This window comes from Opisthocomus hoazin, chromosome Z, assembly GCF_030867145.1.
Source record: "Opisthocomus hoazin isolate bOpiHoa1 chromosome Z, bOpiHoa1.hap1, whole genome shotgun sequence".
Classification (NCBI taxonomy): Eukaryota; Metazoa; Chordata; class Aves; order Opisthocomiformes; family Opisthocomidae; genus Opisthocomus; species Opisthocomus hoazin.
In genome coordinates, this window is record NC_134454.1 from 90730809 (window position 1) to 90743917 (window position 13109).

The following is a 13109-nucleotide window of genomic DNA, read 5'->3' on the forward strand; positions in this document are numbered from 1 at the left end:
GTCACCTCTTAAGCTCCTTATCTGATCTGCCTCTTCCACGAGCACCTCTTAAGTCCTCAGACCTTCCTCTAGTAGCTCCCCTGACACCAAGGCTTTTAACCTTTACAACGCAGCTCCGCCCTGACAGTTTTAAGGACAGAAAACTGATGGCAAACGAGTGGCAATTATCCAGTAGTATCTTTTCCCAACCTTTCTCCTCCCTTCCCATCACTTCAGGCACTTGAAGGAAGTTTTTTTTCATAAAAAGTCTTGACATGCTCATAAATTCCTCAACATTCTGAATTACAAAAGCCTCCTCAGCTCTCCTCCCGCCCCAAAACACCCAGCCCCCCCAACACTAACAACAACAACAGCATCTCACCACAGCAGAAGCCCAAGGGGTGCGATTACTATTTGGTAGCGTGGTCAACTGTCGGACTGGGGTGACTTTTCCTGTAGCTTGCTGTCAGTAAGTCGTCATGAAAGAAGTAAGAAACTGCGAGCATTTCATTGCAGTCAAGCTCATTAATCTTCCTCCTCTTCCTCTAGCTTATGTACTTAACAGGTATGCAGCAATACCCCAAATCACATGACAGGTACAGTTGACTACACTTTGGCAGACATTTAAAAGCATCTTTTGAGTTCTACGTTCAGACAAAGAACAACCTATCAAAAACATGAGAGAGCGCTGCGTCACGTTACTGTACATGATTTTCTTCTATTGTGGCGACAAAAGGAAAATAGGTGAAAAGAGTGAACTCAAAGAGAGGCGGGTAGGAAAGCAAAGCATCCTAGCAATGCCCGTTTCTTCGAGCATCTTTCAGTCATCCTGACGCAGCCCCCACCCGCCTACCCTTCAAAGGGGCACCCCTCAGGTGGCACAGCAACGCCACAGCGCTGCCCCACAAACCCCAAGACGTTACATCCAGACGCTCAAGAGCTCTGGAAATAACCTCACACCTTCCTTCCAGCTGTATCAGCTGGCGAGGCGGAGATTGACTCTGCTGACAAACCCGGCCCCAGCCAGGAGTCACGGCCTGCTCCCCCTGGAGCTGCTGCCTTGGCAACCAATTACTCAGCGCTGCGTTTCTCCTTTCTCCTCTCCAGGATGTTCCAGCTGGCTGGCTGAGGTGGTCTATCCAAATTATAAAAATCCACACCTTTAAGTTAATGAATGGGGATTTAGTTAAAAAGAAAAAAGCTAGTTCCATTTTTCGGAATGCGTTTACTGCACTTGAAAATTCCCTTTTCCTGTGCTTTTGCCCACATGGGTATTGCCCATGCCAGGACAGACTGTGTGAAGCAAGCGAGCTATAAAAGCCAAGTGGAAGGAAAGAAACAGACATTACAGGTCAAGAACTACTGTCTTGCACGCCAGCTTACGTTGCCATAATTTATTGGTTGCTGATTTAGACCAGTTTATATATGTAACATGCAAGATGAAGAAACCCAGTCATTTACTACAAAAATATGGGTATCACACAGCTCAGCATTCTGTGAATGGCAAATCTGGATCAAGCCTCAGTGCAGGTAGCAAACGATGCACCTACCAATTTATTTTCTTTTTAATCAAAGGAATTGCTTTATTTATGACTAAAAAGCACACAGATGATGCAAGACATTAAATATTTAATTAAACCTATCCGATAACTTGATTACAACCAGAGAAGCTGCTGAGATGCAGTAGCACAAGAGAACATGGAGCCAGCTAGGAAGCATGGAACTGCTCTACTACGAAAACATACCTCAGCATGAAGTGGGAAAGCCCTGCCTGAACTACAATTCTCCCAGAGAGGGCAGCAACCGAGTCAGCACACCATGCTGAAATCCAATTGTATTTCATAGTTACAGGTTCTTTGGGTCTTCAACCAGCCACTTCTGGTTTGAAAGAGACGGCAGAACGTCGATCTGGAAGGCACCACAGACATGCCAGCGCCCATGAGCCAACGGAGCGCTCTGCCAGCACATGCCCTCCTCCACAGGCTGGGTGTGCAGGGACCCACACGCAGCGCACCTCACCACCAGCCTCAGCACTTCTAACCAATAAATAATGCGGGGGGGAAAACCCAAAACTGTCTCTCGCAGTGGAGTTTTGTGCTCTAACACTACACACCTTGCTACTGAATAAGCTCAAACAGAACTTGTTAAAAACAGTAGGAGCTAAAAGAAGTGTAGCGCATGATAGAATTATTCCCATTCTTATACTCTGTTGAGATATTTAGATGATGTCTCTTCATACTCCTGATTTCTCCAACACGAAACCACAAGAGAAAACAGATTAAAATTAAAGCAAATTAGAAAAAAAAACCCCACAACATCAAATGCCCAGCATATTTTCTTTTAGGTCACAGAAATTAAAAGCAGAAGTGTACCTTGGTTTTTAAATGGCAGCTTATCGGGATCTTTGTTTTATGTTTACTTGAGAGCATAAATGCACCTAGGCATTTTTTTCTCAGGCTTCTTCCAGTTAATCAGTAGCATTTACCTTTAAAAAAGGGGTTTGTTTCTTTTCCTTTTCACATCCTAAATTAGTATTTGTATTAGCAACAGGTTGCAGCAAGCCTTGCTCTCGGACAGGCCGCAGTACAGCAGAGTGCACGGTTCCTCCCCCAGCAGTCTGTCGCAGGACGGCTATGGTTTGCAGCGCTGGACAAAGCGCGGGTAGAGACAGACATCCCGGATATGGTGTCTGTTCAGAATCCAGGTTAGGAACCGTTCCAACCCCAAGCCATATCCACCATGAGGGCACGTACCGTATTTTCTCTGTGAAATTAAAGTCAGAGACTAGATGTTACACATTTTCTTGTTATTTATAATTGCAGTAACACCACCAGATAAAAACCAAACCAAATCCTTCCAAGACTATTTTCTGAATGATGAGGACAACAGACTACGCTCTTTCCAGGCACGAGATTTGTGTTTAGTTGTCCTGAGTTTCCCAGGGCAGTGTAAGGACTAGAAGAGGAAAAAGGAAGGTGACAAAGGAAGTCGTAAGGATTCTTCTTCAACGGCCTCCTTTTCTCCTCCCCTTATGCTGGCTAGAGCTCAGCCATTCAGGTCTGTGAAGACCACCCTCTGTTCACTGAACAACAGGGGCTTCACAAGCAGTGCAGAAGGCATGATGAGAGGAACACCCCCGCCCAGACCAGCCTAACGCAGGCGATCTCCTAAGGGCAGCGTGGCACTGCCGCAAACGGCAGGAGCGTTAGCAGAACGGGAACTGTTACCTGTTGCGCTTTGCCAATGGATAAATAACTGTCTACTTCGGGCCACCAAAAATGTGCTTCCAATTTAGACTGCATCATCTTAAGCTCAGTTTAAGAAAAAAAAAAATCAAATATGATCTCTGACAAGCAGCACATCTGCTCTGTTTCACAAACCTGGTCAGTATACCAGTAGTATGGCGTGGGATCAATGCCCTCTCTCTTATAGCCTTCGAGTAGCTCCTCGCTGTCCCAGATACGCATAGAGCCGCCGACAATTTCACCAACATTAGGCATCAACACATCAACCTACAACACACAACACGAGATAAAACTGTTACAATTAAGCTGCCTGCAGGAGGGGGAGGAAAAATGGCTCCAACTTAAAACTGTATTTTCTGTAACACATTTTACCACCTAATTTTAATTGTCCATGACAGGAAGGCAGAGAATACCTTGCAGACCCAACGTGCAGATGAAATAAACTAACTGACGAGGTGCTCTAACTTAATCTCTCATACTCTTGGCCACACCGAACTGTAGAAAACCAAACCAAACGAACAGCACACCACAAAGCCAGAAACCCAGCAGCATTCCTAACTGCCACCGCACTCTTCCCGGCCGCCAGACAGCTCATGGTCAGACAATGTGGCCTCCAAGAAGTCACAGCAGTATCGTCACTAGACCAGCACTTAGACCTGAGGCCTGCGAAGAGCATCCTCACTATGATCTACCAACATTTTGTCAGCACTTCAGAGTTGCTTTGTTTATTTCTATGGGATCAACGAGCCATAACAAGAGACACACAAAACAAAACCTGGTCAAAACTCTCACAGGTTTTCCTGTAGCACTTCTGCATTTTGTGCTCACTCAGACTGACATTCCCCACTCTGTTTCGAAGCCTGCAACACTACACGAAACACCAACTCACAGACTCAGTAAGCCGGGAATCATCATGACAGCGCTGCATGTAGAACGACTTTATCTCTGCAGGAAATCGGCACAACAAGATTGGCTCATTAATGGTGTCTGTCATCAGTCTCTCCGGAGCTTCAGGAATATCCTAAGGTTGAGGAAGACTTTATTAAAATTTAAAACCAAAACCAGTCCAATACCGTGAGTTCCACATGTATCACACCCCAAACAGTTTCAGACCTGTACACGTATCCACACATTCATCCTAATGTATCTAAATTTTTAAAACAAGCTTATCTTAGAACTCCCTTCAACCTAAATGGGACTAGAATTTCACTCCTTACCGGTATAATTCCAAACAAACACGACAGATTCACACAGCAACAGTAAGCCCAACAGCATCATGGTCAAAACACACTGTTCTTCAAGGGACCTACACACCCTGCGTGCAGGGCAGTGGGATTTTGTTTGGGTTTAATTCCTAAAGCGCCTTGGAAAGACTTACTTCTCCAAACTCATAGTGAGTGCCATCTTCCTTCTTCACATCGTGCTCCTTTAACCACTCAATGGCTTCAGTATAGTTCATTCGTCGGAAAGGACGTTTAGGGGGCTCGAAGCCCTGTACATAAGAGTAGACACAAAGACAGTTGCAAGAGTACCATTTTTAAGGAAGAATACTTTTCTAGTTGACCAGCAAGTCCACTTCCAGACTTGAAGCATACACATCACTCTTTCCAGCTCATACAGCAACGAAATATTACTTTAAAAAAAATCATCAAGCTCAGTACTGAAAAGCTAGAACCAAACTGAACCACCTCCCAAGCCCAGCAAAGCTCACAGAACAGATGCTGAAAAAGATGGCAGGAGAGAGAAGAGCGGAAGTATTTTCAGAGCTGTTTCCTTTCCCGCATGGATTCACCGCACACACCGGTGTTCCAAACTGAGCCATCAGCAGCGGTTCCATGCGCAAGGCCACAAAAGAACATTTTTGCTTCCCTGCACACAGAACGGCTTCAGAACTGCCCCTGTGAGGTGGGCTGTGCTGCTGCCATCGCCTGCCTCCTGTGTCTGAGCCGAGATTCAAAACTGAACTTCCCACTGTGTATCAGGAAAACAGGTCAAAATAACAGGGATGACTGAGTTTTGAGAAACGCTAGTGATGGAGATGAAGTTAGCCGTCTCTTAAAGCCATCTTCTTTGCAAAGGCAACAGAAGACAAGAGGTCTCTAACAAACGAAAACAGCTTTACAGAGCTCCACGTTTCAGGGCAGAAAGTAAAACACCAGTTGTTTCATTGCTCCCTTGTGCTCAATCTGTAAGTACCAGCTGATCAATAATACGGGCTCTGGGATAGAGGTTTTATTCCACTGGTACAGTACACACTGCAATAAATCCCAGCACACTGCTGGCTCCTGGAACTTGCCAGCAGGGAGCTTCTTCCCCCACAGCCCCCTGCTTCTGGAAGAGTCATCACCAGCCTTGCAGCGTTTTCATTCTTTTGACGGTATTTGGTGTTTTTCTCATTGTGCCTAACAGTAAGCAAGCAGAGCTCACTGCCATGCCCTGCCCTCCCCAGGCGAACATGCTGATCAGGAAAGGCTACAGATCGTATTTTCTTGGCCATCTGTGGCTGTCCCACACCACTGCTTACCGGGTTTAGGTCATACAGCAAGCTTGATGCAGGTGATTTCAAGACTCTGTCTACCACATCACAAACCAAGCTCTCCAGACGGTCCAACAAATCCTCAAAGCTTATAAAAGGACACTCAGCTTCAATGTGAGTGTACCTGAAACACAAAGTCACACCATTACAAAACCGCACACAAGCAACCAACCCTTAGCTACAACAAAAATCTCATTTAAAAAATCCCCACAACCCAAACCACAAACTTTTGTCCCCTTCTTCATTTCTCCCACTTCTACACCGTAAAGGAAATAAAGCCATTTAAAAAATAAATACAGAAAACAATACGAACTGTACTTTCTAAAAAGACAAAGCTTCCTAAAAATGCATCAGCTCTGTTTCGCCCAGATTGTCCTTCACTGAATGCCAACGTATTATGACCAGCTGGACATTCACCAAGACAAGGTACCACCCCCCAGATATACTTTTGCTCAGTCCTTCCGCATTAGCATTATGCTGTCTGCTCACTGGACGTTATGTCACCCAACTGCCCGCTACTCCTCTGCTTGATAAATTCACTTCTACACAAATAGCAAAGCAGTACACGCTCTCCATACTCTGCCAGGTGCCTGCGGGTCCTCGACTGCTCAGCTCTGTAGGACTGAGCAATACAGAAAACATCTCCTAACGCGGGAATGCAGGTCTCCAGGTAGAGCTGGGACGATTGCGTTAAGTACGCCTCTTCACCAAAATAATCCAGTTTGAATAGGGTTGAGCCTCCCTCCACTTGCGTCTGGACTAAAGTTGGTGGCGTGACCTGTTAAAGAACAGGACTGTCATCACTTGAGTGAAGAACTAAGGACAAAGATGACAACACGTAAGAGCAGCAACGTAGGGCACACTCTTCCAGAACACCATTTACAAAGCATGCACACAACTACTTCAGCCTGGTATCCTTCAGCACGTTAAAAAGAGGTGTGCAGGCTGGCTGTCAATCACGCTGTAACATACCTCAGACCCGTCTACACACCTATGACATCTATGGCTACGAAAGCGATCAATAATGGTTTCCTAAGAATGAGCTTTTCTTTTGCCCCTTTCAGGTCAATTAGAAAGTCCACACAGTTTTTGCAAGAAAAAAAGGCAGCCTTGAACTCAGGACATTAAAGCAGTCACTTGCTGACAAGGGAAAACATGTACTTACTTCATAATACCCGTTGGCAAAGAAATGGTCCCTGAAGGCCTGTACTACCACGGAGCGCACCTTAAAGATTTTGGACATATTCTCCCCTCGAATCATCATATGCCTGTTGTTAAGCTGCACGTCAACCTCTGAATCCTCGTTGAGAAGATTGTCAGCCCCTCCTGCTGGAGCCAGACCAATAAGGTCCCAGTAATCACAGTTCAGCTCGTGGCCTCCTGGAGCCTACCAATTTGAAGAGAAACAGAAATTTCAGGAGTCCACTTTTTGCCCCTTGGATGTCACCATCTGGCATCGTGGCAGAGATGTTAAACCAGTTTATACAAAAGATGCTAAAGCCCTAACTGTGGTATTTTTAAAGTGACTGCTTTGTAACTCAGCCACCCTTCACGCACAGCCGCTTAACATGGCTTTAGCCCTAACCCCAGATCCAGGCAATCTTCCAAACAGTAACAGCGTGCAGATCTAGACTGGCATGAGAGGCACAAGGCATAAGCAGCAGCATATTTTGAGACCTAAATCACACCCGCCCAGTCATTAACCTGAGACCACCATTATAATCAGTTCTACAAAGCAAGGTAAACTGCCCCGTTCCCACAGCTGCCAAGTGCTGGAGGACAGATACGACATGGCTAAGAGCCTACAAACCCACCTTAGTCAAAGAAGAGAGCTAATCCCAAATTCTTAGCCTCACAAAATAAAAGCGATTAAACCTCTTACAGTGAAAATAAAGCTATGTCATTTATTTAACATAATTTTCCACTGTTCTATTCTAGGAAATATCTACGGGACATACCAGTGGAAAAGTGTTTCAGGCAAAGGTGGAACAGTCACCTAGTTCACCTGTCACACACTGAACCGTGGGCGACCGCAGCAGCTCTGGGAGGGGTGCTCTTTTCTTTACGCCAAATTCCCACTGAAATAATCTAAATAACTATTTTCACCTCCGCTCCTCCTTCCATCAGGAAAACCATAAACCGTTACAGAGGAGGAGAACCCCAGAACACTAACTCCCGTACCTGCTTGCCTTCAGGAACAAGGTTCAGGGTACCATACACTGCAACACTGCTCTCCGTGGAGAGAACCAGCCCGTTGTAACACTGGCACTACGGAGAGAAAAAGAGACAAAAGCACAGTTAAGGTAATGTGTTTATTTTTAGTTTTCCTACATCATCTATTGGTGTCACAGACAAGATTAACTCATAGTCACTTCTAAACAGTTCTCATTGAAAAAAAACATCTAGTGGTAGGAGGCACAATTTAACAATAACACAATTAATCAGTAGGTTTAGGAGAACTTCCAGCCGCCTATATAAAAGAAAACCAGATGAGATATGAACACTTTGCTTATTTGAAGACAGAACAGAATTAAATCATCACAACTCACCAGTTCATCTGAAAGGACACACTGAAGAAAACCTGTGCCATCTCTCAAAACAATGAACATCAAATTTTTTCCTAGGCAAAAAGAGAAGAAAAAAACCCAGACAGCCTCAGCTTTAGTCACCGATCCATTTAAGCAGACTCACTCCCAAGACCTGTTAAGCACTGACGTGCAGATTATTAACCAAGGACTGTGATCACATTCTTCCATTTCAAAGACCGAAGCTGCCCCAGGTAAGCACTGAAGCATAAGCAGAGTCACAGGAGCCTTTCACAGAGCTGTACAGGCATCGGGAGCAAAGCCTGCTCCAGCCTCCAACAGGGCTGGGACTGCACCGCCACGCCACGGCCTCCGATGCCCCTCCGAGGGACTACAGGTCCGGCTGCAGAAATGCCGAATGCACAGGCCCAGGGTACGCCTAACACGGACAGAGTGACGTCACGCTGGTCACCCACCTCCCCACAAAAGTATCTTCTTACAAAAATCATTTGCTGGAAACTGCTCACGATACCCAGATCCACAACCGCTTTGTCACGTCCCGCAGCGGTAATTTGAACAAATACTCGTGGAGTCAGAACCACCTCTGCCACGCGCTTCCACGCCCCGACCGATGCCACCTTGCTGCCTACAACACCAGCCATTCTGACAGCGAGTATTACTTGCTGGACTTGTTTTACATGAAGTAATGCTACTTCACGTAGCTTTAACATTCCCACTTTCGATTTCACTACGAGCAGATGCTGGTTGGCTCCTCAGTCTGCAGGAACAGTTTGAAAGACAAAACAAGTCTTTCGAAGAAATTCTGCAGGACTGTCCTCCAAACTGAAAATCCCACAAGATTCCAACTACGATACATCTATATGCTCACACATCAGCAGAATTTTCAGTGTTGTAGTGACCACTGCGAAAAACCAAAGAGGACATCTAACTAACGGTTTAACAATTTCAGAAGAGGTGCCCTCGGATTCACTGTAAGTGCCCAAAGTTTGAAGGCTGCTGAATTTGCTCCATCTCTCTGCACAGGTTCAATAACCTCCGAATGCTTTTGGTTTACCTTGCCTCCGTAATCTGTGGATCCAGCCATAAATCTTCACTCTCTGGCCTCTGTAAGCCTCTAGAGCGTCAATCTTTACCTGTACACCAGGGAATAAAAGCAATCAAACAGAGAAATGAGTTACCATTTAGATGGTGTTTTCCACACAGTTACTTAGAATATAAGTGGATATGACATCCCCCTCCCCCAAACGGCTCCTCCCAGCAGCACCCGAAGCAAAGTTCCACCCAGGGTACAAGCACAGCTGTCAATACAGAACAGCTGGTTAGTAAGGAAAGAGTATTTCACTCAGTAGTTATATCACAAGCAGTATGCTCAGACAGCATTTCCAGATTTCATATTGAGTCCTATCTATTTAGCAGGCTTGCTCTGCAATGTGGAAACTAAGGACTGTAACAGTTTTTAAAGAAGCTCACCTTGCATTTGACCAAAGAAGTGAGAACATGTAACAGCCCACACCTTAAGACCAGAGTTCTTGGAAACTACTGGAAATCCAATGTGCACTAAGTCACCAGCAAACTTGGAAAGCATGCCTCAGACACATTTTCCGGCACTCCGAATGCACTCTGGACTAATCTCTAAAGACATTCCATAGAGGAGCTCAGTTAGCAGGCACAGAAGCAGAGGACCCTGACGCGACGCAGGCACACGCAGACACGCAGCTGAGGTACTGACACCGCTCCAGTCACAACGATTCACCCAGCAGGCACTGTCAGAACGGGTCACGCCTCAGGCGGCTCGGGACTCAGTGCACCGCTCCCGAAGAGACCGATGCCAGCACAGCTGGGCCCGGCGGCCCCTGTCCCAAAGAGCAGCCGTGAGAGTGCAGGGCTCCAAACAAAACCACCTCCTACACACGCGCACGGAAACCCCTTCGGCACAGGGTCTACCCAAAAACCCGCCACAGAGTGGCGTATGTAACATCTGCTGACTAAGCTAAGGACTGCAACAAATCCAGGAGGACTCTACAAACAGCCAAATAAGAACACGGCTCATTAACTTAAATTACTTCCTCTAATCAGCACTGTTTCTTCACTCTCCACCACTACAGTAATCAAGCAAAGCAAAACTAGCGAACTTTCTCAAACAGAAGGATGGTCTCTGCCAGCAGACAGACACAGAGAAGTCCGATGCGTGAACTAAGAAGGTTCAGATACCCATCCAGTGCACGAGGAAGACCACAGTCTATACACCAGAGGACACAGATAACTCGAAAAACAAAGTTACATTTACGGACAGCAAAAAGACAGTGGCCTTCAACAGCTGCCAGAGCCACACAGCAGAGACAGACGCAGCCTCTGTGCAGGCAAGACGCCGTAACACAGGCCACTTCTGAGGCGCGTTGGATCTTACTCACACATTTTGGCTCTGGAAGACTAGGATCGTTCTTGATAACAACTTTCTTAGCTTCCTCCAGGTTCTTCTCTCTTCTCAAGAGATCTTCGGCCTGGTTTTTTTAAAAAAAATGTATTAAATAGCTGTAAGCAGGCTTTGCAAGGTTCCCACTCTTTACTTTAGACTACAACGTATACTTATAGACAGAGACGTCATAAAAGCCTTGATATTGCCCTGCTGGGGCCTAACCATGCCCTAATTCAAGACCAGGATGAGAAACCATGCACAGATGCATTTCACATTTTTTCCAGAAAGTCTAAAGGCAACAGACTGCAATTTTTCAAAACTCCCCCTATTTTCAGCCATGTGCTTGCCCTAATCGAAGCAAACGCAAGCTGTGAATAGCGTACGTGTCAAACAATGACACAGATGAAGAACAAACAGAAGCTCTTTTGGAGGGGCTGAAACAACAGCAACACTGTTTCACGTTTTTGGAAATGAAATGTGGTACGCTCCTCCACCCTGGCACACCTGCAACCCACCTCCTTCTTCTCCTTAGCTTCATTCTTCATTTGCTCCCTGTGCCACAGCTTTTTGACATTTTTCATCTGTGACTTTGAAATAATGGCCCATCTCTGAATCAGTCCAAGGAGAGAGCAGAAGATAAAAGATGACATTTGTATCCCTTCACACAAAGAAGCATAAAAATAATTTCTACTAGGAAGTTCTAATGCTACAGCACCTCATTTTCTTTTTGTGAATCCACATAAATAGTAGGAAATGGTTCCTTTCCTGCTGTCATCAAAGCCTGAAAAGGGGGAGAACATAACAGAATCAGCACTGCAAGCGAACTAAAGCCATCCTTAAAGAGACGGAGCAGGCATCCTGCTTCTGAGGCTTGTGGTCAGAGTTGCAAAGACAGGTATCAAATTTACATTTATAGCAGCCTGCCAGTGCCAGGAGGGGCCGACAGGAGGAAGGAGAGGCACTGTTCACAAGGGTGTGTAGGGATAGGACAAGGGGGAATAGCTGTAAGATAAAAGAGGGCAGATTTAGATGAGATATTAGGAGGAAATTCTTCCCCATGAGGGTGGTGAAACCCTGGCCCAGGCTGCCCAGAGAAGCTGTGGCCGCCCCCTCCCTGGTAGGGTTCAAGGGGTTCAACCTGGGTTGGATGGAGCTCTGAGCAACCTGGTCTGGTGGAAGATGTCCCTGCTGATGGCAGGGGGGTTGGAACCAGATGATCTTTAAGGTCCCTTCCAACCCAAACCATTCTGTGATTTCATGATTCTATAAATACCAGGCCAACCACTTGCCCTAAAGCGCAGTCCACGTTCTTCAAACAAACAGCAGGCATTTTCCGCAGTTACCTTTAAAGCAGTCTTGAACGGTTTCTTTTGTGTCCCATCACCAGTGGAATCGTTGCCCTCTCGCTCGGAAACATACAGCTCTTCTGCAATACATGGCAAATACAGGCAATTACTCAAAAAAAAATATATATTATCAACTATGGAAATGGTCAGGAAGAAACTGGACACGCAGAAACACGTAAAATCTCCACAGCTACCAGCGGCAACAAACCTTCGAAAGCCGCAGCGGCTCGGCCCGGGCAGGAACCCTCCCACGTCCTCCCTTCCAGCCGCAGCCCAGGCAGCGAAGGCGTCCCGTCCCGCCCCGTCCCGCCTCACCCACCCCTCAGGGCCCCGACGCGGGACCGCGGGGAGCGCCCAGCCCAATCCCCCGCCGCCCGCACGCCGGCTGCGGGACGCGAACCCACCGGGCTGCGGCGTGCCGGGGCCGGGCAGGCGAGGCCCCCGCGCCGGGCCCAAGCGCCCCGCCACCCTCCGCCCTCCCGGGGCCGCCCGCCCCGGCGCCCCCGGGCCCGGCCCAAGGCCTCACCCAGGACGAGCCCCGCCGTCCGCCCCAGCACCTCGCCCGCCATGGCCGCGCCCGCCCCGCCGCAGCCGCCCGCCGGAAGCGCCTTCCCCCGCTTCCGCCGCGCTGAGCCAATCCGCCGCCGCCTTGCGTCAGCCGCGCGCCCCGCCCCGCCCCGCGCAGCGGCACGGGCACGGGCACGGGCACGGGCACGGGCACGGCTGTTCCGGAGAAGCTCGAGGCGGGGGGCGGCCACGGGCCCGCGCTGCAGCCCCGGGCCCGCGCTGCAGCCCCGGGCCCTGGTGCTGGGGCTTGTCCGGGCGGCGCCGGTGCTGGTGCCGGGGCGGCCCCCGCTCCCCGCCCAGCTGCCTGGCGGCTGGGCCCCGGCCGGAGCTCAGTGTCCAGGACCAGGGCGGCTCTGCGGCCCCTCTCCCTGGAAGCGAGAGGGCCGGAGCCGCCTCTGGTTATTTATTAATTACACGGACAGCGACATCGAGTGTACCCTCAGCAAGTGTGCAGATGCCACCAAGCTGAGTGGT

At 48.0% G+C, this 13109-nt stretch overlaps 1 protein-coding gene across 1 annotated transcript; it reads right to left on the reverse strand.

Annotated features, from left to right (window-relative positions):
* Positions 1 to 1225: 1225 nt before the first annotated feature.
* NARS1 (asparaginyl-tRNA synthetase 1) lies at positions 1226 to 12674 on the reverse strand. Its single transcript, XM_075411112.1, has 15 exons — positions 12595 to 12674; positions 12066 to 12148; positions 11438 to 11503; positions 11238 to 11330; positions 10718 to 10807; positions 9361 to 9439; positions 8310 to 8380; positions 7942 to 8028; positions 6926 to 7147; positions 6339 to 6538; positions 5749 to 5884; positions 4603 to 4716; positions 4114 to 4245; positions 3360 to 3491; positions 1226 to 2742 (listed from the first exon to the last, which is right to left on the reverse strand). Exons 1-15 carry the CDS (start codon positions 12635 to 12637, stop codon positions 2611 to 2613), a joined length of 1680 nt encoding a protein of 559 aa, XP_075267227.1. The 5' UTR covers positions 12638 to 12674; the 3' UTR covers positions 1226 to 2610.
* Between the last annotated feature and the right edge of the window lie 435 nt (positions 12675 to 13109).

Excerpts from the sequence above, each read along its gene's own strand:
- NARS1 (XM_075411112.1), bottom strand. The coding sequence starts at position 12,637 with ATGGCGGGCGAGGTGCTGGGGCGGACGGCGGGGCTCGTCCTGG. Across the intron at positions 10,808-11,237 it reads AAGCTAAGGAGAAGAAGGAG|GCCGAAGATCTCTTGAGAAG; the intron begins GTGGGTTGCAGG and ends TAAAAAAACCAG. Across the intron at positions 3,492-4,113 it reads ATTCCCGGCTTACTGAGTCT|GTTGATGTGTTGATGCCTAA; the intron begins GTGAGTTGGTGT and ends TGTGTGTTGTAG.